This window comes from Ursus americanus, chromosome 10 (genome assembly GCF_024610735.1).
Source record: "Ursus americanus isolate L20-20 chromosome 10, mUrsAme1.1.p, whole genome shotgun sequence".
Taxonomy (NCBI): domain Eukaryota; kingdom Metazoa; phylum Chordata; class Mammalia; order Carnivora; family Ursidae; genus Ursus; species Ursus americanus.
In genome coordinates, this window is record NC_142136.1 from 17631829 (window position 1) to 17657854 (window position 26026).

General features: G+C 36.1%; 1 protein-coding gene across 1 annotated transcript in view; it reads right to left on the reverse strand.

Annotated features, from left to right (window-relative positions):
* Positions 1-8848: 8848 nt before the first annotated feature.
* GPC5 (glypican 5) overlaps positions 8849-26026 on the reverse strand; it is a 653116-nt gene continuing 635938 nt past the window's right edge. The window contains exon 7 of the mRNA XM_087865050.1: positions 8849-13229. Coding sequence (XP_087721176.1) covers positions 13035-13229 — 195 coding nt within the window. The 3' untranslated portion in view covers positions 8849-13034. The remainder of the gene's footprint in view (positions 13230-26026) is intronic.

The window sequence follows — 26026 nt, forward strand, 5'->3', positions numbered from 1 at the left end:
AACACGGCTGCCACCTTTAGTGTTCAAAGTGTCTAGAGGCACGGCCATGATACTCTGCTGTCGATATAATACCGACAAGAATTGGAAACAGAAAGGAAGTATTTCCCCCCTTCTCTCTTCTTAAGATCTCCTTTTAGTATCTCCCATTGGCAGAAAAGTAACAGGACACTGGCTGGCACGATAATTTGGGAAACATAATTTACAGACCTCGTGTAATTCGGGAATTTAGTTGAGAGTTTAGAAAATGTAGTTTGCATAATCATAGAACAATTTTTAGAAGGGTGGCCTAGATCTGAGACACACAGGTAAATGACCAGCTCTATGGCCATAACAATCTCTTTACATTTTTGAAGTCTGGGTCTTAAGAAAACAATTGGGCACCACCGCTCATCTCACTGGGATATGGGAGAGAATAAAAGTGTTTAATTTGGTCAAAAGCAACAGGGTATCCTCACAAAAAAATGAAATTGGCTGTCTGAGATGGCAAATAATTAAAAGTTACTGTTCAACTGTTCATTCATAAGCTCTCAATACTGAAATAGCCTCTTCTTAGAAGACCAATTCTCTGCCTAATATGACTTTGTGGTGGCTTGGGGTACCATATCTCAGCAAAGCACCAGACTGTCAGTTTAAAAATATTACTTTAACAGCAGGGCAGAGATGGGAAAAATAGAAGCAAAGAGACCATTATGCACTATAAAAACAGTTCAGGCAAGAGATGGGGAGGACCTCAGTTAAGAAAGTAGCAATGGGAATAGGAAAGAGAATGTATTTAAGAGAAATTGAGCAGGTAAAGACAATGGGCCTTTCTAAATGTGGGGAGTGAAAGAAGCAGAGGAACGTTGGCCAACTCCTGAATCTCTGACTTGATAGGATATAAGTGGTAGTGTGTCTACCAAATATGGACTATTAAAACACAGGTGAAAATTTGACAAGTTTAGTTTGGGGCTCATTGACTACACAATCCAGATCTAACTATTGCCTGAACGTCACTGGACTTTGTGATCTTGTTTGGACATTGGGCCTTGAATATATGGATTTTCCCTCGGAGTCCTTTGCAGTTGAGTAAATCGTTATTTCTTAGAGAAAAAAACAAAAACAAAAATCAAGGCATTATATATTGTCGTACATTATGGAGACTGCTAATTCTTTTGCTAGCCTCTTGTCTCATCCTCCCTCAAAAACAGTGTTTCAGGAAGATCGAACACATCATGAAAACATTCTGATATCTGAAACATTTGTGCTTTTGTAAATGCTCTGTCTGGAATGAATTTTATCCCCCAGGCCATCTGACTATTCTTGATCTTCCACGGACATCAGTACAGATGTAACTTTCAGGATCTTATTCCTGGCTAAATAAATAAATAAACGTAAAATTTATGATTCTCCCTATTATGTGCCCTCTGTGCCTCATGTGGTTCCATTTTTTATATTTTCAGTTTAGTTTATTTCCGTACATATCTGTCTCCCTTCTAGACTTTGAGCACCTGAAGTGTATAAACTGTATAAAGGCAATATATATATTTTAAAAAAACATACATACTAGAAAGAGCAAAGAAATTTCTTATGACTCATACTGGCAAAATATTAGGTATATAATGAGATACCTCAAATCAACCTGGTCATAAAATAGGAGAAGGAAGGGGAGGCAATTTGCAAAAAAAGGAATAACCAATAAACAAAAACGTGCTGCTCAACTTCAGCAATCAGTGAAATGCACACTAAGCTGAGATGCCCTCAGCTTAGGTAAACTTCAGATAGGTTTCCTCCTGACTCAAAGTCTCTGACCTTCCTTTTCTTAGAGCACTTACTTTAAAAAATTTGCTATTATAGACTATTGGTGACATATGAATTTGAAAAACACAATTGTTTTTCACATGCATGAAAAACCTATGTATGTCTGTATGCATGCACATGTATTATGTCAAGGTCCACAACCAAAGATAAACAAGAGCATCACCATTTCCCTAAAACTTGAAATGATCTGGGAGATTCAGGGAAGGTACCTTTGCAGCACTGTTGCAGCATAGCTTTTGGAAACTCCCAGAGCTACACACAAACCAGATAGAATAACTAGATAGCAAAGTCAAAATCATATGATACCATTTTAAAACCCAACTCATGAGTTATCTTCATGAACGGCAACATACAAATGCGTGAAGACATACTAGCAATAGTCACTAAATCTAATGCCATCAGCAAGTCTGCAGAAGAAAGCAGTGGGAAGCAACGCAGCATGTTACAGACCTGAAAACAAAAGAATGCAAAATAGCCAACCGTTATGTGCTGGAAATCAATCTGAAAACAGCAGAGAATTGGAAGAAGTTTTTCCCACTCTAATAATGAGAGAGGATATAAGGCTGACAGGGCTGGAGCCTCTGACTCAAAACTAATTCGTCAAGTCTTTCTTACTATTTGGGGGTCCACAAAGAAGAGAAACTGCTGGAAGTGGAATCAAGAATTAGTGGGACAAGGTCAATAGAGAGTTTGGAAAGAGAAGATCTAAGTAAATGTAGGGGAAGGGACAGACCCAGAATATCTCAGAAAAGAAGTCAACATATTTTTTTTAACACTATAGGAAAACAATAGGACTGGGAACTCAGTTAATTTAGAAAGTCTATCTGAACCAAGCCTCCTTCTAAGAATTTAGAAAGTTTAAATTCACATAAAAATAAGCATCACAAAAGGATTAAGATCAAATCCTATCCAAAGTTATTATAACAAAAATAGCATTCTGCTACGATCTTCACAGTGAAAGCCCACCAGAATGACATGTTCAGAAATCTGACCAAAAATTTAACATATCATTTTCAAAATGAGCTAAAAGACATTAAGAAAAGAACATAAGACACCAAATAAGAACATAAACCAGAATTAGAGAAATTCAGAAATGAGGTTAGAGATTTTGAAAAAAGAAAAAAGGGAGGAACAAATATCATTTAAAAATAAAATCTAGGAGTGTAAGAGCAAAGAAATACCACTAGTAATGCCTCAACGGAAACAGGAAGTGAAAAAAGGCAGGTATTTAAAATGAAAAATAAATTTAAAAAGAGATCACAAGTATTGAAGAATGTATTTATAAGTAAATACAATTCAACAAATGTCTAATAGGTATTCTTAAAGAGAAGAAAATCAAAACAAGGGAAGAGAACAATTACTTAAATCTATAACTCAATAATATCGCTAAAAAATTGATATGACTTATTTAAAAGGTATATTATGTTACTGAGAATGTCAACTCAGAACTACCAACACAAAGCCATATTCTAGCAAAATTACTGCACCTTCAAGGAAATAAGGCATTAGGCACTGAGAGGGTAAAAATATAATACGTGGCTTATCAAGAGCAGAAAATTAGTTTGTCAGATATTTGCCAGCAATGCTTTCTTTCAGAACAGCAATCAGGGCATAGTGAAGAGATGCAAGGGAAAAAACTGTAATCCAACATTGTTCTATCCAGAAAAATTGACTTTCATGTCAAAGGGTCACAAACTCTTACCACCAAGTAAGAATTTGTGAAATACTGTCTTTATAAGTCCTGCTTAAGAAATGTATTAGAGAAGGGCACCTGGGTGGCTCAGTCGTCAAGCGTCTGCCTTTGGCTTAGGGCGATGATGCCGGCATTCTGGGATCAAGCCCCGCATCGGGCTCCCTGCTCAGCTGGGAGCCTGCTTCTTCCTCTCCCACTCCCCCTGCTTGTGTTCCCTCTCTCGCTGTCTGTCTGTTAAATAAATAAATAAAATCTTAAAAAAAAATAAATGTATTAGACTTTGACAGAAGAACTAGTAGTGAGCATTGCATATATAATTACTGGAAGAATAAATTAAGTGTGCAGATGTAGTACGTGACCTAATGATATCTTATCTATCTATCTATCTATCTATCTATCTATCTATCTATCTATCTACGTAATCTATTTATCTATTTTATATTCTTGCTAAGGAACAATCTATATGACCTCTGCATTGGGTTGCTTGATATCTATCAATATCTATTCTAACCACAAAATGGGATTAGAATATGGATTAAATATGCAAAAATGTAACTGACTTTAGTAATCATAATTGGTGGGGGTAGGTTTAGTATTTTTATGGTAATGTGATGTATCTAATGCAGAGTAAAGCAAATGGGTAATGAGGTGTCTTTTTTTCCTTTTATCACCTGTGTCTTTAAGAATCATGTCTTATGCCTAGATTGTGGCCATGAAAATACCGTTTCTTATGAAAACAAACCAAGGGTCACATAAAAATGACTGATTCCATGTCTGTGACAGACAATGAATAGACTCCATCTGGAATATTTTCTTATGCTATACCACAATAAAGCTAGCCAAGACTTTGAGGATCACGTCAAAAGAACTCAAGAGCCAAATCGGAGGAGGGCCAACTGGCAAAATGTGGGACAATCTGGACTTCAACAAGGATAAGAATCACAAATGTTTTTAAGACTGATTTTATGATATTCTTAAAAAAATGGTCACCTTCTGAGAAAGACAGGGAGGGTATTAATTAAATAAAAAGAAATTTTCAAGACTCTGTCCTGCCTTTCCTGAACATCATAATCAAAATAAAGAACTAGATCCCTGAAGTTGATTTTTGTTCTGAGAATATTTGTTAAAGAAGATAAAGAACCCTACGGAATGGGGAAAGTGATATATAAGAAATTTCAGATGAATAAGTATATGAGGAATTTCATATACCTATGAAAAAAGTACAGTTCAGTGAATTCGCATGGTAATAGAAATTAAGATAACGTACTGTTATCCTATATTCTTTGGACAGATAGACAAAAGTAGTGAAAATGGGGAAAAAAGTGTTTGCAAAAATGGGGAGCAATAAATAATAATAAACTCTTATTTATTGCCAGTAAGAATATAAATTTGACACAATCACCCTGTAAAGCAGCCTGACATTTCCTAGTAAAGCTTGGCGTATGCATGCTTTGCTTTGAGACCTTGCCATGATACTTCTAGGTATGTACTACAGAGGTGCTTACACGTGTTCAAGAAGGTTTATAGCAACAAAATTCACAATATCCAAACGCTGAGATCAACTCCAATACCCATAAACGATAGAATAAACAAATGGGTGTGTGCGCCCATAACTTAGAACACTATACCTTGGTAAAATAAATGAGTACATCTAAACCCATCCACATGGATGAACTTCAAAAATATAACATTTAAGAGAAAGGAGCACACCACAGGACAACAAAAACTACATGATTCCATTTGTATAAAGTGCAAAACCCAGCAATGTATTATTTGTGGATGCATATCTTGATGCTTAAAACTTCCTAAAACAGAGGAAAAGGCAATGATTTCTATGTAATTCATGATCATGGTAAACTCTCAGAGTAGAATGTGTTCAAAGAGAGGCATACAAAGATATGGAAATATTCTATTTATTGGACTGGTGGAACAAATTCATTTTACTATTTTCCTTAAACTGTGCGTGTGTGAGTATGTGTGTATACTTACAGATTTTTCTATCTACCTCTATATACCTAAATTTATCTCTAAATTATTGTTATGACTTCACCTGGCTGTATGGAATATTCCTTTCTTTCTTGCCAGTTCATGGAAACGTTTAAGAAAATCTTTGTACAGATTTTACTCAACAACTTTTTTGTTTAGGTGGGTGGGAATGGATTGGGCATTCTTGTAATGCCGTGTATGGATTAGGGGATTTAATTCTCACAGGGATGGTTCTTGGAAAGTACTATCATTATCTCCAGCTTAAGGAAATTAAGGCACAGAACAATTACTTGTGCAAGCTACGTGGTAAATTACTTGTGCAATATACACTTCGTTTACACTTTCATTTTTTTAACCAGTTCACTGTATTGCTAGTAAAAGTAACTGCACTCTCCGGGTGCCTGGGTGGCTCAGTCGCTTAAGCGTCTGCCTTCAGCTCAGGTCATGATCTCAGGGTCCTGGGATCCAGCCCCACTGGGTTCCCTGCTCAGCAGGGAGTCAGCTTCTCCCATTCCTTCTGCCCCTCCCCCCACTTGTGCGCGCTTTCTCAAATAAAATCTTTAAAAAAAAAAACAAAACAAAAACTGTATACTCAAACAAAATGACCACACAGAAAAACCTGTAATCGTTCCTCTTTGCCTAACGAATTAAATACAAACTCTTTACTCTTGAATTCAGAATCCATTATAACACCTTCAATCTACATATTTAGACTTCCAGTGTTTTTTCAAGCCATTTGAATAATGTTCCTCTGAAGCATGCTCCTTATTCCCCTTCTCCTCACAGCCCCCCAGTCTTTGTTCACCAGGCTTGCTCTTCAGCTTGCTTCTCCCTCCCTGTTGTCAAGAGCCCAAACTAAATCACGCATCCACCCTCTCAAATGCCATTTTCCCATAAACAGCACCATCAATTTCTTTTTTCAGATGGCCCTTTTCCTGCCTCCTCTATGCAGTATTTTCTGATTGCCCCATTTAGATAGTCTCTCTCCTTTCTCTTAGTTCACATAAAACTTTGATTTATCTCTGTTGGAATTTAACATGATTCAGGGGATTGTGCGAGATATTTCTTCAGTGTGCATCACAAACTGGTAGAGTTAAAAGTGAAACATTTCTGCTGACATACCAGAGTCACTGTTCCAAAATGAAAGGCTTCAGACCCTGAGAACAAATGGAAGGGGTTCTCCTTTGGTGTTAGGGAAGTAAACCCGTGGCTAAACACAATCAAACAGACTGATACCAAAGATCACAGAGAGGAAGCCCGATTAACCATCTAACTGGGATAGTCCTTAATGCCTTCGTGTATATGCTGCTGCCTTGGATTGCTAATATATACATGTAGATGGTGTTTTATAAGAGTTCATGCTACTTTAATACAGGCTTAGAGACACTAATAAAAAAAGGTATGTAATAAACAAGGACATGCATTTTTGCTCCTCACAGAAGGAATGGTCCTTAGACCAGCAGCAACAGCATCAAGTAGAAAAGCACGTGAGTAATGCCCCCCTTTAGACCTCTTGTATCATACTCAGCTTTTGAACAAGGATCCCAGGCGCTTTGTACACACGAGCAACTTTGACAAGCTCTGGGCTCAGATCACATGCTCTATTGTTTATATTAATTATGTAGAGTTAGATGAGCAATTAATTGGTCGAAAACCTATATGAAATACTTTTTGTATTTCCTTAACAGTGTGGAAGTCATGAAAGAGCTGAACACATACCTGACTTGTTTCTACGTGATCCATTTCAGCAATGAACCCTAACTAAGAATGCAGCAGTTTCATAACCATTCTGTTTATTTGCAACAGAAATCTATAAAAACAGACCTGGGTAGAAAGGTGATTTGTTTCTGGGTTTATTGACAGTCACATGACTTTGGGCAAGCCAGGATAAAATGTATCTGATAATATTTTCTTAAATTTTCATTTTTTACTTCCTCTACTGGTCATACAGTCGTATGGAGCATTGTACTAGTTCAAAGAGACCCTAACTTCTTTTTTTTATGTCCTCTAGCATGGTACAGATTTCGTTATGAGATCTGCAGAATAGCTGTTGATCTGGGATGCATGCTGGGAGGCCTCGTAAGCTTTAATTAATAAGTCTTCCCTCTTCACCTCAGTGATCTCACATCAGTTCTGAGTCTAAGCTGAAGCAATGGAAATCATTCCGCAGGCATTCAAGGACGAGCCCTCTTGTTTCAATTCTATTATTTAAATCCATGAATGTGATATATAACTTTTCAAGAGAATGAACGATGGTTTAAATGATTCCTTATGTATCCAGTTTCCATTACACAATCTTCTTAACAAAATAGCAAGCAGCCAGGATGAGGCTTAATTATTTAGAAACCAAAATGGAAGTATACAATCAGAATAACATTCATAGTGATCACATCTTCATTAAAATATATTTATCTTAGATATCTATTTCATTTCTTTTCAGTATAATTTTCATCAGTAGTGTAGAAACTGTAGTAGGTGACAATTTCAAAGTGTTTATAATTTTGAACATTGAACAGAATCAGGAAGGGTTTCTTTGTGAAATTTTTTATGGTTTTATCATGATCCTTCAGTACTAGGCACTGTAAAATATACATTAAAGTATAGAGTCATTATTCAAGATGATTTTCACTGTGTCACAAAGGTTTGAATCTAAGTAACCTTATAAAGATGATTTATTTCTAGCATCACTGAATAAAGTAAACACATAAGCTCCGTAGTTATTTTCAGTAAACTTTCTTATTGGAAGATAATTTATTAAAGGGCTATTTATCTCACTTTGCAAAGTAAACTAAATACATTTTAACTGAATTTGATGAGACTTAAATGTTAGAAAGAATACACATACTTTTAATATGCTTATTTGGAACTACTATTCTTTAGGAACTATTTTTTTAAAGATTATTTATTTGAGAGAAAGGGAGAGAGAGAAGGGGGGAGGGGCATAGGGAATCTCAAGCAGAATATTGAGTAGACTCCATGCTGAGCGTGGAGCCCCATGTGGGGCTTGATCCCATGACCCTGAGATATGACCTGAGCGGGAATCATGAGTTGGACACTTAACTGACTGAGCCATTCAGGTGTCCCTTTTGGAACTATTATTAATGTAAACAAATATATGCTTGCATTATCTGTTTGACATAATTTATACTGGAAAGAAAAATCATCAGTAGATAATATAAAATAATTTCTACAAAATGAATAATTACATAGTTTTAGTAATTCTGGAAAGAAAAGTAAAGATTGCATTTCCTAAGGAAAATGCCACTTGTAATTCTTTTTCTTTTCTTTCTTTCTTTCTTTCTTTCTTTCTTTCTTTCTTTCTTTCTTTCTTTCTTTCTTTTTTTTTTTTTTTTTTTTTGAGTTCTCCCTGACCTCTATGCCTGAGATTTTGAAATAAAGGTGATTTATGGTGAAAATAAGTTTGAGGAAGCCAAGAATTTTCCCTCGCTGTGTAATCCTGCATTACTAAATAAATCAGCAACCTTTATTCTTCGGTGGTTAACAACGTTTTATTTTCATTTTACCATGCACATGGAATACACTATTCTCTTCCAAGGTCATTGTTAGTACCATGCTGTAGGTGCATTTGTTAGAAGCTACTCTAAGGTTAATTACGAAGTGACAAGTCCAAAGCCAATATAAACTATTTATTTTTGGCTACAGAAGGTGAACCAGAATTTCTTTCCAGATCTAGTAACTTTATATTTCGATGTATTACCCTGCTACTTCCAAATTAATCTCCATTATGTTGAATACTTTCAGTATTCAAAAGCTTACCTCCTGAGATAACACACAGGGGAATGCTTCATAAACTGGACGGTGCTATCAATGGCTGGTCCAGTATCCCTACTCTTCTTGTGATGCAGTTAGCGGTTTGTGGACCAGGGAATCATTGAGAACAGAGATGACAAAAGGTTTGAGAACTGAGTCCTGGATTCTTTAAATACTTAGAATTTGGGTTGATGATGAAAGCCCATAACAGAGAAGAGGAAGAACAGCTCGTGAAATAAGAAACTAAAGGCTAACAGTCGTCTGAAGGAGCCCACACAATGACCCTCCTCCAGAGGCATGCTGAGAGCACCACTAGGACAAAAGTCATCTGAACACACATTTAACGATCTTTGTTGTCATTCACAGGCACACAAAATAAAATTATTTCTAAAACTGCTAACCACACTATATAACATTATATGAGCAATGATGAATATGACAATAGAAATTACCTCAGACCATCTGAAGACTGAAAATCACCCTACTGTTCTCGAATTGTATTGTATCTGAATCAACTTGTGGTCAGATTCATTTTGCTTGTGTTATCAGTGTAAACCACCGTATCAAAATGAACTTGGTCACAGGTTACATATTCTTTGTTTCTTAAAATTGAAATGGAAATGATGTTATCACATGAGAATTGCAAGCAATGCTACTATTCTAAAACTACACATGGAATGGTTTTGCGACAGCCTGTCTTTTAGTGGCATTCTGGGTTATTTTCATTTGAAACTATCAGAATTTGGGGATATTAGAAGAACGGTCAAGTAGTTGAGAAAGTATTGATGAGAATGGCAGTAGGTTTGCTCTGCCTGGCTACAAGAACAGAACTTGGTTTTTTCCGCTGGTGTTTAGAACCGGCATCAATCAGCGACTTTGAATGGAGAGCAAGTGTCAGAGGTGAGGCAAAATGAAGGTTCAAAGCCATTTAGATCCTGTAGTCCCAGGTTACTAGTGAAATAACCACACCCACACGAATGAGCCAGATTCAATACAATAAAAAAAATATAGAGTAAGTTTCTAGAAGATTGGGATTTTTAAATCATTTTACTGAAATAGGAAAATATTTTCAGTTTCCTAAGAGTGAACGGTGCATTGCATAGACGGCTGCTTTTTATAAGAAACGTACCAGCTATCGTTTGATAACTGATAGCCATCAGGTAGTTTTAAAAGCTAAACATTTGTTAAATTATTTGATACCATCGGTGATGAAAACAAAATCATACTTAAAAAGCATATAAATATTTTGATGGTAAAACTTAGCACTTTAAAGTGTATCGATCCCTCAGTTATCTGAAATAAACATGAACAAAAGCAGATGGAACATCAGGTCAAGTGATAATTAGTAAACTTGGAAAATTTTCATAAATGAAGCACAATCAAATTTGCAGAACACAGTGTTATTCCACGTAATCATATATTATATGGCTATAAATACATACATACATATATGTGTAACTATTTTTAATCCAACATTTTTGAGGTGACAAATGAACTATATTCTACTTACGATGTTTTTTATAAAGAATAACATCAGTGTACAGAAGAAACAATGGTGCATTTCAAGTTCTTTACACAAACAACACCAGGTAAACTTGCCGGAGCACATGAGTTTTAAGTTATTAAGACCATCCAAAACTATGTGGTAGCTTGCTTTAGCAATATATCAAACGAGCCAAACACAAGGAAAATATGATAGTGCTTTATAAAAATAGAAATGTGACCTATGCTTTGCTACTTTCTCTGTCCCTGTTTATTTCAGCCTACTATCCACAGTGGTTTCCTAACCACTTATTAAAAATTGAAAGGCAACAACTATAAACTCTGAGAAACATGAGAAGCAACCCACTTATAGCAGATGTGGATTTTTTTAAATGTTTGCCTGGAGTTGCTGAAAACTATCTAAATCTTAAATCTCTCCAATTCTGAAGGACAGTTGCTTGTACCACACCTGTCCATATCAGTAATAATGGAAAACAGGATTCTGAAGTCAAAATTCATTTTTGCCACCTTGACACATATGATTTTGTGAGAAAATTATTAGTAGTTAAATATCCTCCACTGTCTCTACTTCTCTTGTGAAATAAAACAAGAGTTATCTATTAATACATAATGAGTTCTTGAGCTTATAAATAACTCCAAGAGTGAAAAAAATCCCTATAAAAATGCTAATTCTACACTTACACACACATAATTTTTAGATGAAATTTCAACCTATTTTTATAATACTGTCTATTCCTTAAAACCCTGCTAATATTTAAATGACAATGAAATTATGCTACACAAAAATACTTAAGATAAAATGAAAATGAAAGATTAACTAATAGTAACCTAATAGATAAGGATCACAATTCCAAAATACGATGGAGGACATTTTAACTCTTAGGTAAGAATAATTTTTTTTTTCTAGAAAACCCTTTCATTTGCATTTTCTACTTCTTCCCTTTAATTGTTTTGGCCTAAAGAGCAAAATATAGAAAAACAGAAGAATCAACCTGACAAACTATATTAATACCAATAACAAAAACACATATCCTTACCTGCTCCTACCCGAGTAGAAGATACTTAATTTTCACTAGGAAACTGCATTAATACATCAAGAAATTTTGGTGGCCCTTTGTTCAACTGTTGCTCCAGCGTACTAAGCCCCATCTATTTACTTTCTCTTAGATTTATTTCTGTGTCTAACAGGAAAACATATTTCTTTATACTAATTGCCCTTTGGATTTTGCACCTCTGTGGCCTCCATTCCTTTAACCAATATATTTGCCTTATAAAACAAGATCCTGGAAAGAATGGGGTATTGATGCTTGAAGCATGTGTAGTGTTCTAAATTTACTACAAGAAGTGAGAAGTAAATGAATTCTTCCCCCACCAAAGTCATGAAAGGACATGTCTCACAGTTCCAAAGCAGCCCTTTGTGATTTAGAGAGAGACTTTCCGACCAGCCTCCAGATAGGGCTGCACAGGTCCAGAAAATTACTTTATAAAGTAATCACCTTTGGTATGACCTCGGATAAATGAAGAGCTGAAAGGAAGCTGCCCTGGGTATGTCAACTTGCACACTGCTTTCTCAGCTGAAAGCTTTGGTTGTCTTGCCCATGTGAACATCCGCATGCGTGTAACAAGGAAGAGCCAATATTCCTCATTTTGTAAAGCGAAGAAAAGAAAACACAATTCATCTGGTGATTTGTTGTTGTCATTTGGAAGTTCGATCTTCTGTGGTGGTGACCAGCCCAGCAATACTGGACATGGTTTTCAAACCCATACAACCAAAATGAGGTGAACGATTGGTGAGAGTTTTTGGGAAGAACAGATTCAGAAGAGTTAAATCCAAGTCGTTTTTCACTATAACTAACCCTCTATTTAACCAATTTCTTTGTAATTTGATCATGATGAAAACCTAGTAAGATATCTTTTATAGAACGGTGCAATATAATGAAGTTGCAGAATTTGATTATTGAGTAGAGTTTACCCATCCTGATTTCGCATTATTTACTAGTATCTATCTAATAGCCACCCTGTTAGTTATTTTGAGCCCTGAGGATTATCCGACTTTAAAACCTTTAATTCTCAGAACTGGTCATTCACAAATCTTTCACAGAAAAAAAATGCCATTTCCATTGAAAGTCATTAGTTAAAAATAAACAACACCCCCAAGAATACATGTCTTGAATAACTAAAAATGGGTTCATTGTCATTTCCAATTCCTTTTGCATGCTTCTGAATTCTCTGTCCTTATTCCTTTGCATTCATAGTAATAATTATCCTCAATTAAACTTCAAAATTAATTCTTTAGAAATGGTGTTGGAATCGTACACTTACAGTCTGTGATTTTTAGTGTCCTCTTGACTTCTCCACTTCCCGATCCCCCACAACCGTCTTCATCATCACAGTCCCCGCTGACCTGTTCAACCAGGCCACCGCCACTGCCCGTCTGGAGCTCCCACTTGTCAGGTTTGGGTGACCTACCCTGTAACAACTAAATATGGATACCAAAAACATTTATTAATAGCAAACTCAAACCCCACCTAAGGAAGCTCTTCAGAAACATATGTAGAAATTAGAATTATTTTCTTACATGGATCTACTATTTTGGTGAGAACACCTGACCAAATCAAGTCTGTAATAAAAAATTAAAACTACCAAAATTATAGTAAATAACAGGCAAGGTCTTACAGCTATGAAGATCTACGATCTGCATACAAACTCAGTGATGAAACTTAGGTTGAGGCTTCAGAAAGCAAATAAACCAGGCCTTCTTGCTCATGGAGAGTTGGGCTGGAGAATCCTTTCATTCTGAATTAACATGTTTAAGCACGGTGAGTCAAATTTCAGTACAACACAACTTCCTTTGCAGTATATTGGCTGATACTATTGCGCTGTGTTGTAAACCAACAATCCAAAATTTCTCAAAACAGAGTAAAATTCTTCAAGAAAAGCTCCCGTTAAAAAAAATGTAGAATTTTGGACATATACATATAGCTTTAAACTTTCTTGGATCAGATGCTTCGTCCTTGGAACAGAAGACTTAGGTCCTACTTCCATTTCTACAAATCACTTAAGAAATGTAACCAACTTCTTGGTTCTTGGTTCTCAAGCTTTTCATTTACTTATATGAGCAAAATAGATGGAACAGCCATTTTCCTCTACAGCACAAGAGTGCTGGTAATATTTTTGAATAATATTGGAAATGCCTGAACTCCTTTTCAAGAAGGTGATGTTATGAATAATAGAATATTTCACTTCAAGTTAAGTCTGAGTAATATGATTCAATAGGTGACATATACCCCTGTAAGGCAGTTTGGGAGAACACATGACCCAGCATGAGCACTAGAGGGTACTGCTATATTATGAATGAAATGTACCCCGGCTGCACACTTAATGGTCATTTAAATTTTCAGGGTGCTCTATGTAAGTCTTAGAGATTTTCTAGATAATAGTATTGATTAGCAGACAATAATGAAGCACACAGCCCAAGGATAATATTTCAAATTGAAAAACATAGGGTGAAATATCCTCAGTACAACGAAGAGGAACACATTTAGCATTTAAGAACACTTACATTGAAGCAACCGGACTTTGACAATTTATAAACTTTCAAAATTAAAAATAAAATTAGGTCACAAACTGTGAGATAGTACAATTCTTTTTTTTAATTTTTTAAAAAAATTTTAAAAGATTTTATTGATTTATTTGAGAGAGAGATAGAGTGCACAAGAAGGGGAGAGGAGCAGAGGAAGAGGGAGAAACTGATAGTCCACTGAGCAGAGCCACATGTGGCGTTCGATCCCAGGCCTGGTGATCCCGACCTGAGCCAAAGGTAGACATTGAACAAACTGAGACACCCAGGTGCCCCAAAATATTACAATTCTTTAAGATTAATTTTCCCTAACAAAAATGAAATGGCAAAACAAAATGACAATAATTAAAAATTCTGGTCAGAATTTATTTCTATTTATTAGCATTTCCTAAATGTGTTACTAGGTGTTAAATTTAAAAAGATGTCTCTCCTGATTCTCTAGAATATTCCTCCAAACCAGAGGTTAATATTCCGTAAGACACCACCTTACAGAGAAGATCATACCCTGGGAAACAAGCTATCAGATTTTACCTTTTCTTTACTTTTCAGTTTCTCTGCCTCTTTACAATCCCTCTCGCTGTTTTCCAAGTCCCTGAACATGAGACGGAATCACCGTTTCCTATGCTCAACTCATCAAAAAATATTCAAGATTCCATCTGCCCCGTACTACTGGGTTCCCAATAATCCCATTTCCCTGGGACGGGGTTAGTTCCCTCTGTGTCCTCTGCATGAAAGTTCTGCCTTACAAAGATATTTTCTTCCTTCTCAATCATCACACATCCACAAATGTTCATTTTTATTCTCACAATTATAATAAAATGTATCTTGCAAAAATCCCCAATACATTTCTAATTAACAAAAACCAGCTTTTCACAGCAAGATCTTTATTCAAATCCTACTTTTTTGAACAAAACTGTTCTGATTTCTTCTTCCTTTGATCATCTTTCTCCTCACACTTCCAAGAAAATAAAAATAAATGTTTCAGTTAATAGCAGAAACTTCCTTCGTAGTCTCTTTCTGGGAATCCATCCTAACAGACTGTGCTCTCACCTGTATACAAATTACAAGTCTTTATCTCCAGCTCTTCCTACAATACTTCATCTCTAAGCAGTGATTGGATCTAAAAATGCACTCCACTGCTTTGTATCTTAAAATAAACTTTCATCTCCACTATGTATGTATCATTACAACTCCTCTTCTCAACCTCTTATTGCAGGGGATGTCAGTCTCTCCACCTACAACCACCCTATTATTTCCCCCAAATCAGTACTTTCACCATGTCCTTTCTCTGCCTTAATGCTCTTTGTGACCCTTAACTGTCAAAAATTGCTCGTTTCCAACATATGTCCAGAGGAGAAATATCACTACAGATAGACAAAGCACAGAAAGAGAGCCTATAGCAAAATGTTTGTGAAATTCCTACAATGGTCCGCCTTCTTGATGTCCATGAACTGAAGGCTCCTGAGAAACCTCACAGAAAGCAATGCTGTTTAACAGTCGAACGCCACCTCACATTTTCCAAATGTACATAAGCAAATTACCCCTTTCCTTCACTCAACATCCACTGACATGCGTTTGGAAAAGAGGTCTAAGACATAAAGTTCAAATTTTTGCTGCAGTCAAATTTTTGTTTTTGTTTTTGTTAATTATGTCTAAACACAGTCCCCGGCACCCAAATTCTGCCCCAGAGCAGTCAGTTTGCTGTTCACACAGAAATTGTGTGTAATTATAGGTCTGCAATTTTGTTTGTGCTTGTTTTATACTCTTCTCACTTCCAACTCTTGTTTTTCCTCCACATAGAATCCCTCTTTCCACTTTTTCAGCTCATCATATTATACCTAAACCTCACGTTCAAATTGAAATAACTCTTTTCCCAGTCCGTACATACTTCTTGGACCTTTGATATCTGTGTGTCCCATGCACAGGCACTCAAGTTTCTTGAGCATATGCCATGCTTTCCTGATCAATGCTAAGTCTCTCAAGGACGAGACCACAATTTCATCATATTTATACTTCCAATCATGACTAGAGGGACTTCCACATTGTAGATGCTAAATAAATAAGCTTTAATTCATTTGAAATTTGAAAATAATTTATTAAATTTACTCTGTCTTCCATGTCCTTTATATCTAATTTAGCAAAGTGCTTTCACTTTTACTCTGATCTTCAGAGGCCATGATATTCTAGAATAGCTTTTGGATTCATGCTTATTGACTGGTAGATGAATTCACTTATTTATTCAATGACATTAATTGAGTACATATTATGCAAAACATATATATTTTGAAAGATATAGTTCACATCAAAGGAGAACACATAGTCTTAGTTCTTAGAAAGTACTCAGTATATATTTCTTATTTCAAAGTCGGCCTTCATGAATATGCAATAAGGTAAAATTAATATAAAGGAAATAATGTGAAAATCAGGAAAAGAAAAACAGACAAAGGTTTAGTTTTGTGATCTTGTTAACTTATTTTTCTTTTTTAATCTTAAAAAGAAGTTAATCTCATTCCTGGGCTCCTGGAAGCATCTAAAAGTTTTTTAAACAAAAAATTAACATTGAAGGATAATGCCAAGAAATACTTCCCCAAAATATTTGTGTTTGCCATTGATGAACTAGATAGAAAAAGAGTATTCCAATTACCTTTTTAAATGAATATTTAGGAATAGGAATCTAGTGTCAAAAACTTATGTATATAAAAGATTCATTTTTTTCTAGAGTGGGCAGGGAAATTTAACTTTAGGATTTGGGTCACCAACCAATGAAATCATCCCCTGTTCTTTCCCAGGGAATGAGCTTTTTACCATCCTCTCCTCCTCCAATGCCTGGGAGGCAGCATGCGAATCACTCCCCCCATGCTCTGTTAGCTCCACCTCCATGGGCGAGTGTTACTTCACATACCATTCTTAAGCCACTTTTGAGAAATATGTATAACTTCCATCAAAGAGGAGCCTTCCCCCACATGTCTTTAAGTAAAACAAAACAATTTCCACATGTGCACATTTCAACCAACAAACACGAATAACCCTACAGAATGATAATGAAGCCAATTTTTATAAATAGCATATAAAAATTAGTCATATTAGATATACTCATGCCACATACTGTATCAAATCTCTCTTCATTTCTCACACACATGGATAGTTGTTTCATATACTCATAAAATATAGAACATATTATAAGAAATTTTCAAAATTTACAACGTTAAAACATTTAACATTACCTCTCTGGGTCTACATTCTCTGCATCTTTAAATTAAGAGAAGAAGATCTATTTGAAAGGCTTGGAGACTATTATTTGGGCTTAAAGTGCTGGCATATTATGAGCGCTCAGTAATGGTTAATTATTTGGATCATTATTATCATTATAATCAGTAGGAATTGATACCAGTACCCTGACTCCGTCTTTGAAAAAGGGAACCCATGCGGGGGTAAAAACATTTCCCTTCATCCTCATCCTGTCTTGGCTCTAGCTGAGTCTGTCCAATTGTAAAGATGGCGGCATTTTGAACACTCGAACATATTCCTTGGTCATGAAAGGTAGAAAGTTTATCAACATACATATTTATAGAACAATTACAACAGAGGAAAGGGCATGATTTTGAGACCCAGACATACATTATTGTGTGCCTTTAAGCAAATCACTTAAGCCCATTAAAACTTATTTTATTCTACTGAATGCAAGGGAAAGCACTTTATATAGCAAAAGGCACTCTACTCATTTACACTGTCCTGTGCAAGACGCTGCATCCATAAAATTGAGAAGTCAAGTCAGGACAGTGAAAAAACCCACAACTTTTAGGGTGTTCCCCTTTCCTCAATGCCATGCAGTTTGTGCAGTCAGCTGACTAGCTGAAAATAGTTCTGATGACTGATGCTTCCTGCTTATGTTTAATTGGTTTAGGAAGCTCATTAGGTATGCTATCTTGGAGGATGAGTTCGGTGGATAGAATATCTGATGACTCTAAGGCAAATGTATTTCTTTCAGCTGGTGAATTAATCTCTCAATAGACTCAATTTGCTTTTTACTAACACTCTGGCAATATCCCATAGTTGCAATATCCATTCAAACACTTACAATAAAATCTGGCTATAGATGGCTCACATGCACAACATGTTTGCCGTGAAAGAGAAACATGTTCATCAAAAACTTCTAAATGTGAAAGCAATTGAATGTGCCTCAAAATCCTATACACAGTGATGCATCTCTAAAATATTTCCTCCATCCCCTTACAACCATTTACACAGATATATAAGGAGTACATATGTATTTAGAAAGCGTTAGTCATCAGATACGTGACTCTAGTCATCTATTCAAATGTAGACAGAGTAAAATCTGCTGTTTTGTGATTGTATTCTATTGATGAGAATATGTAGGTGAAAATTAAATATTGACAGAAAAATTTCAAACCAGAGAACTGAAGATACAGAAAAAAATTATACAATTATAAATAAATTAATTAATAAAACCTCTCTAAAGTTACATTTTAAGTATAGACTGAAAAAATCTCTTTGAATATATACATGCAAATATATACATATATATGAATTTAATTTTGTTATAAAGCAGTTGGTATCCGCACTTTCATGCAGTTTAAGTGAAACTTATAGAGAAACGTATGGGAAATAGGAAAACAACGGAAGCTCATAACATTTTAAAATTGGAACTCTGATTCAAAATTCCTCATGATGTATTTTTAAAGTTATCTCCATTGCATATTTCAAATGAGAACTTAAAAAAAAAAAAAAACCTCCTTATATAACACACTCTTATCCTTTTTTGCAACTTAACTTCCCTTGCCCCAAACTTCCAACTCAGCTCCTGTCAAGTCCCCCACCCGCCCCATCCTTTCTTCACCTCTCTTACTAACACTATTACAATCATATCTTGTAAGTCTTTTTATACCAAACTTTCCCACTCTTTCTCTTTCAAATTTAAAAAATATTTTAGGTTCAGATAATGTAACCACAAATCTCCAGATTCATATTTTCAAAAGCAGCGAAACCATAACAGACTATTCTACCCAAAAAGCCAAACACATTTTACAATATGTCATGTTATGTTACGTTGACCAGACACAGAAGTCATTTCTGTAGGGTTTCTTGTCAGTGTTTGCTTTAAGTTTGAGCTTTCTGATCTCAGCTTCTGTTGCACCAGTAATTTGAAAGGTCACTGTTCTGTTGGCATTTAGTTTATGCAAGGCAGTCTGGCAATTTATAAAAGTCTTGTGATTTTGTAAATAGAATACTGAACTTAGAAAAGGCCTACTACATTCACTACCTGGCCTCTAATGCTGCAAAAAAATCATTTTTTTCTTGTTTCTGTAAGAAAATTCTGTATGTCTCCTTTCCATTGTGCCTGAGCTGACCTTTAAACTCAGAACTTGGCTGGTTCCATCTTCTGAGCTGTTGTACCCAAAGTGACCAGATACGTTTATAATTAATGTGTGTTCCACTCCAAGCTCTGTGTTTGACCTCACGGGAGAGTGTAAACTAAAAACGAATGAGTAAGTGCAGGAGTAAAATGGAAGTAGGGATACAAACACAACCTCAAAAAGAGCTCAGAAACATTTGGGAGACACTTTTTTTTCCAAAACAGGAAGTGTGCACACCAAATGTTAGCAATTCTCGAATGGCCTTTGTGAAAGGTCTGTGTGAAAACGCTCTGAGGACCTGGAAAGAACTGGTGAAAAAGCAAAAAACCTTTCTTACAAGACAACCTCAGAGTTAATGTTGGAGTCTTCCATCAAAACATAGGAGCCTTCTACCAAAACATCCATGCTGAGTTAGCAGGACAGATACAGATCAATGACCGCAATAGGGAAGAAACAAGGACATTTTGTGACGAGCAGCGTATAATGAGAATGGGAGAAGAAGGGGAGGAGGAGAATGGAGCCTGTAAGTAAACTGAAAACATGGGAGACGTTCCATGAAATAAGTAGATGTGTAATGCCAGTTTCTCGAAGTCAGACATTTCTTATGAGACATAACATTTATACCCCTCCCTCACCCCCCAAAAGAGTGAGAATTATTTTCTTGATGCCACCATCTTACTTCCCAGCTAATTTATTAATTGTCTAAATCAGTATTGCCTAGTCACCTATACAGATACACACACAAATCACACTCCATATTGTCATTCACAAATATTATAGGACAGAAACCACCCAGATTTTTAGCTGTTTCAGGTTAGTCTGTGATTAAAAGTAAAGGGCATCGTAAACCAGAAGAATCAGATATCAAGTAGTCTCGTTTTTTCACCCTTCTTGGGTGAAGAGGAAATTTGCATTATTCATGATGTGGTTTATCATTGGGAAGTAATTGGTTAACATGCCCAAAGCCTGTATCTCTATAAAGAGGTCTTCATATGGGTGAGAAATATTTCAATTCCCACCCAGGTGATACAGACTGTCATGCATATTTGCCCTAAATGCACAGTCACTTGGGCCCAGATGGCCTCAGGAAGCTGCCTCTGCCTGGTTCGGGTGTGCGGCAAGCAAAGGTACTAGTAACTTACTGCTCAGAACATGCGTTGCCATTTGCCTCGTTATCCTGTATCAGCTTCCACGACACTACAGAGCACAAGGACTAAATTTCCAAAATCAAAGATAGAACAAAGTTGAACATCTGCTCCCCTTGAGCAAACAAGGGAAAGTATTCCAAAACATGGATGGATGGATTGAAGAGGAATTCTAGATGGATTGAAGAGGAATTCTAGATAACTAAATACCAGCTGGTGAATCACGTTTCTACCGAGCACACTCTCTAGAAGAGAAGTGGGACCCAGATTATGAAGGCAGTTTTAACTTTACATGCATTTGCTAGTTAACGATATACTATTAATTTTACATGTGTTCCTGAGTGGTTTTCTTTCCTCAATTCGTCTGCTAAATTTTGCTTTTTCTCTGCTCAGTTGTAAAGAAAAGGATTGGCGGTGCCGGCAACTCAGTTATCTCTGCTGACAGAAAGACCATGTCCTTTCTACATGGAAGACGGAAAGTAGCATTTTCCATTTATTTCCATTTTCCTTTGCCGTTTCATTTTATTATCTTAGTATATTTCTAACAGGACTATAAGATTTATGCCATTCACCTGATACGTGTCGTGGTCAGTGTCTTTAATAACTGATCTGTAGAAGACTGATGTCATGAGAAACAGCAAAAGAAAAAAAAAGGAAGGAAAGGAGGGAAGGAGGGAAGAAGGAAAACTTTAATTGTGACACACGGTCAAGTGTAAGGGCTCCAGATCAGAAAAGATTTTTGTTAATTCATCAAAATCTCCATTGCCTTTTTGAAAGAATGGTGACGGATGGCAAATTCATTTAAAACCTGGTTTTGGCAGCTAATCTAGATTGCTTTCACTGGCCAGCTGTGCAGATCTCATCCTCAAATGCTCTATTAAAACATTGTAGGAAAGATTCCCCTGAAGTTCCCCAGCCTATTAAAGGTTTACTTCCAAGGAGCTCATTCTGATCTCATTTAGTATGACGCCCTTGTGTATGCCAGATGGTAACAAGAGTTACAGCTTCACAAATGTCATTCTGATTTTCACCTTTGCAGTGAAATTCCCTTAATCTAGCTTTCTTTACATAAACTATAAAAATATGGACAAAGATAAGCCAAGTGAAGATTAAGGAAATGTGATTTTGCAAATATTCTAGAAATAATTTGAGAAATTAGTGAAATTTAAGGTTGTGGTTGTCTTGGGGAGAAGGTAGGTGGGTATTCGGGATTCTAGGCTAAATTCTCCTGTTAACGATTTAAATGTGTGCCTTAAACAAACTCTTTAATCTTGCTGAGCCTAAATGTTTATGCTGAAAAAAGGAGGAGGTTGAAAGTTTCCAAAAGTATCTTAGAGCTCTAAAATTTTCAATTCTAACATGTTCTGGCCCATCCTAACATTCGGTTTACATACAGGTGTTGTATCGTCAAGGCTGACTGCAACCCTCCTTGACCTTCATTTCAGTTCTACTCCTTTTTCTGCTAGATTTAATTTTTGGATTTTTAAAAACTACAGTAGATGTTTCTTATAGATTGAATTATGTTTCTGCAAAAATATATTTTCAAGTCCTAAACCCCAGTACCTCTGAACATGACCTTATTTGAAAACAGTTTCTTTACAGAGGCAATAAAGTTAAAATGACATCTTGAGCGTGGGCCCTCATCCAATGTGATTAGTGTCCTTATAAAAAGGGGAACTTTGAACACAGGCCAGACAGGCACAGAGTGAAGACCATGTGAAGAGAAAGCAGGAGAATGTGTGTGAAGGTGCAGGACTGGATGACGCACCTACAAGCCAAAGACGCCACGGAGATCGCCACCAAACCCGTGGGAGCGAGCGGAGAGCACAGAGCCACCCACCCTCGCTGGCTCTTTAACGTCAGACCTCCAGCCTCCAGAACTGGGGCACAAGAAATTCGTCGTGGTAAGCCACCATGTGTGCTATCTCGTTACAATAACGCTTACAAATTCATACAACGATACATACTAAACAGTGCAAAAATCATAAATGTATCACTTCAAGAATTCTTCAACATCCACTCAGCCGTGTGACCACCCTCCTCGGGATACAGAACACGACCAGCATCTCAGAAGCCTCTTGTACACCTCATTTTCTTCTCTCACATGTAACACAATTTTGACTTCCTCCACCACAGATTCATTTTTCTGAGGAGCTTGATACGAACGTAAGCAGGTCTGTGATATTCCAGATGTAGCAGAAATTCATTCTTTTTAATTACTCGATTTTATTCTGTCGTATCAGTGAACCGTAACGTAATTTCCCAATCTGTTGCTGGACAATCATACTATTTGGAGTGTCTGGATGTAAAAATACTGTTGCTGTGTAAATCTTGCAAACGTCTTTTAGGGTGAAAAAAAAAAGCAGTCCTATCTGTTGGGTATATGCCTAAATGTGGAATCGTGAGATCATACAGGTGGATATCTGTTCAACAAAACTAGCTTTATTTTTTTACTTATTTCCCCTTCTTAATGTGACTGTATAAGTTACTAAGATCGTATACAGATCTTAAATATACAGTTCAGTGAGTTTTTGCATAGGTATGCACACAAAAGTATAACTCAAATTAGAATATATTACATTATAAGCACCCCAGAAATCTATCTTCTCAGCCTGTAGCAACAATCAGAGGGTAACTCCTATTCTGACCCCTGTTTACATAGATTCATTTGCCTATTAATGAATTTCATAAAAATAGTACCATGATATATATACTTTTGCATATGACTTTATATTCAACATTATGTTTTAAACATTATATTATTGTGCATATGAGTAGTTCATTCTTTATTACTATGTAGGGGTGGAAAATATCTTTTCTTTCTACCCTTTTATGTTCTCAACTACAACCCCTGTAACGAAAGACAGGTTAACAAGAGAAAAGCATACAAATTTATTTAATATAAGTTTTACATGACACAGGAGCCTTCATTAGGAAGAAGCAGTTAAACCTGAGCATTTTTATGCTAGGTTTGATGAGCGGAAAACCATGGGAAAATGGGATAGGACAAAAGAGGATATGAGCTAAGTGGGGGAAAAGCAAGGCTTGTTCATTCAGATTTCCCTGGGCCATATCCGTAGTCTTTGGAGATAAGGATGCTCCTTACCTCTGGCATAGGGAGAGAACCTCTCACGTGAGACCTGCCTCAGGGGAAGTAGGAAAATCCTTCCTGCACCTGCCCTTTCTCAAATTTCTTCAGCTCAAAATACCCAATATGTCATGGTGCCACATTTGGAGGTTATACTTCCTGAACCCTGTCAATTACAATATGGGTATTCCATTTTATGAATATACAGCAATTTATTTACTCAGCATTGGATTCTTCCTCTGTTTTCAATTTGGGGCTATGATAAATAATGCTAATTGAATATTCTTGTACATGTTTTTTGAATGACTTAAGCATTCATTGATCTTGAGTATATACCTAGGAGTGGAACTGTTAAGACATAGGGCATATTAATATTGATCTTTAATAGACATTGCCAAAGCAGATTTTCAATATGGTTGCTCAGGCCTCAATTTCCACCAGCAATAGATGAGACTGGCAGTTATTCCATATGCTCTGCAACACTTGACAGTATTAGCCATTTTAATTTTTGTTATTTTGTAGGGGTGTAGCAGTATTTTAGTGTAGTTTTAATGATTTATTTTTACGATTTTGATTTTTTTGCATCCTCTAATATAAGGTGACTTCGCAAGTCATTTACCCATAGAAAAAATAGATTATCTACATTTTCTAATGGATTTCTAAGAGCTCTTTATAAATTCTAGAAAAAATAGATTATCTACATTTTCTAATGGATTTCTAAGAGCTCTTTATAAATTCTACAATATTTTGTATATCTCTTTCTTGCCCTTTTTAGATAAATCATTTATTATTTGTTACCCTCCTGTGATACCTTTTTGAATATCCTAGAGATAACTGTAATATTTACTTATAGAATTTATTGCATGCTTACTATGCTTTCAATAGTACTTTAACCACTTCCGCAACAATGTAAGAACCTTAGAAAAGTTAACTAGTCGCTTCCATTCATTATCACATTCCAATATATATTATAAATTCCAGAAGACAATTCTTATATTGACCCGTCCTTCTCATGTCTACTTCCTGGTAAATATTCCTGATAAATTCCTTTTAATATCCTTGTCAGATTCTGGTGTCAATATTTGCTCCCCACAGCAAATTGGGAAGTATTCACTCTTTCGTGTGTATTTCCTGAAAGGGCTTGTATAAGATTAATCTTATTCATTCCTTAAATTTTTGGAAGAATTTACTGGATAATCCAACTGTGCTTGAAATTTGTGTGTGTGCACACGCGTGTGCGCAAAATGTGTTAATTATAGATATGGTTTCTGTAATAGATACAGAGCTCATGTCAATTCTCAAATTTTCTTCTCATGCCAGTATTTTAAGGTTTGCTTTCAGTGAACTTCATTGCTTCCTGCAGTTTCATGTTCTATCAGGATCATTTTTCCCTAGCTGGAAGAACTGAAGTACTTCTTGTAGTTCAGGTATGCTAGTTAAGCATTCACTCAATATTTATTTGATGAAATTATGCCTCATGTATATATATATTTTCACTGGTTATGGAATTTTAGATCGGCATAATTTTCCCTTCAGCATGTTAAAGACACCATTTCACTGTTTTTAGTTTCTGTTGAAAATCTTATTTTTGCTCATTCACTTGCTTTTAAGACTTTCATTTTGTCTTGGTTCAAGAGTTTGACTATGATCTTCCATGTTACGGTTTTCTTTGTATTATGTTGCTTGGGTTTTGCTGAGCTTCTTAAAACTGGATGTATTTCCTTTATCAGTTTTACAAAATTCTTGACCAATTGGTCTTCAAAGATTACTTCTTTCCTCCTCCCTCTCACCTGTCTTTCTCGGTCTCCAATTGCAGGTATATTAGACACTTTGACCGTGACCCATGTCTCTTCTGCTCTGTTCTGCTTTATCTAATTTATGTGCTTCAGTTTCAATTAATTCTGTGGATCTCTCTTCAGGTTCACTTATTTGGGTTTTATTTTATTTACTCTGATTTAAGCCTATTAGTGATTTAAGGGGCGCCTAGGTGGCTCAGTTGGTCAAGTGCCCAACTCTTGACTTTGGCTCAGGTCATGATCTCAGGGTCGTGGGATCAAGCCCCATGTTGGACTCTATGCTGGGCGTAGA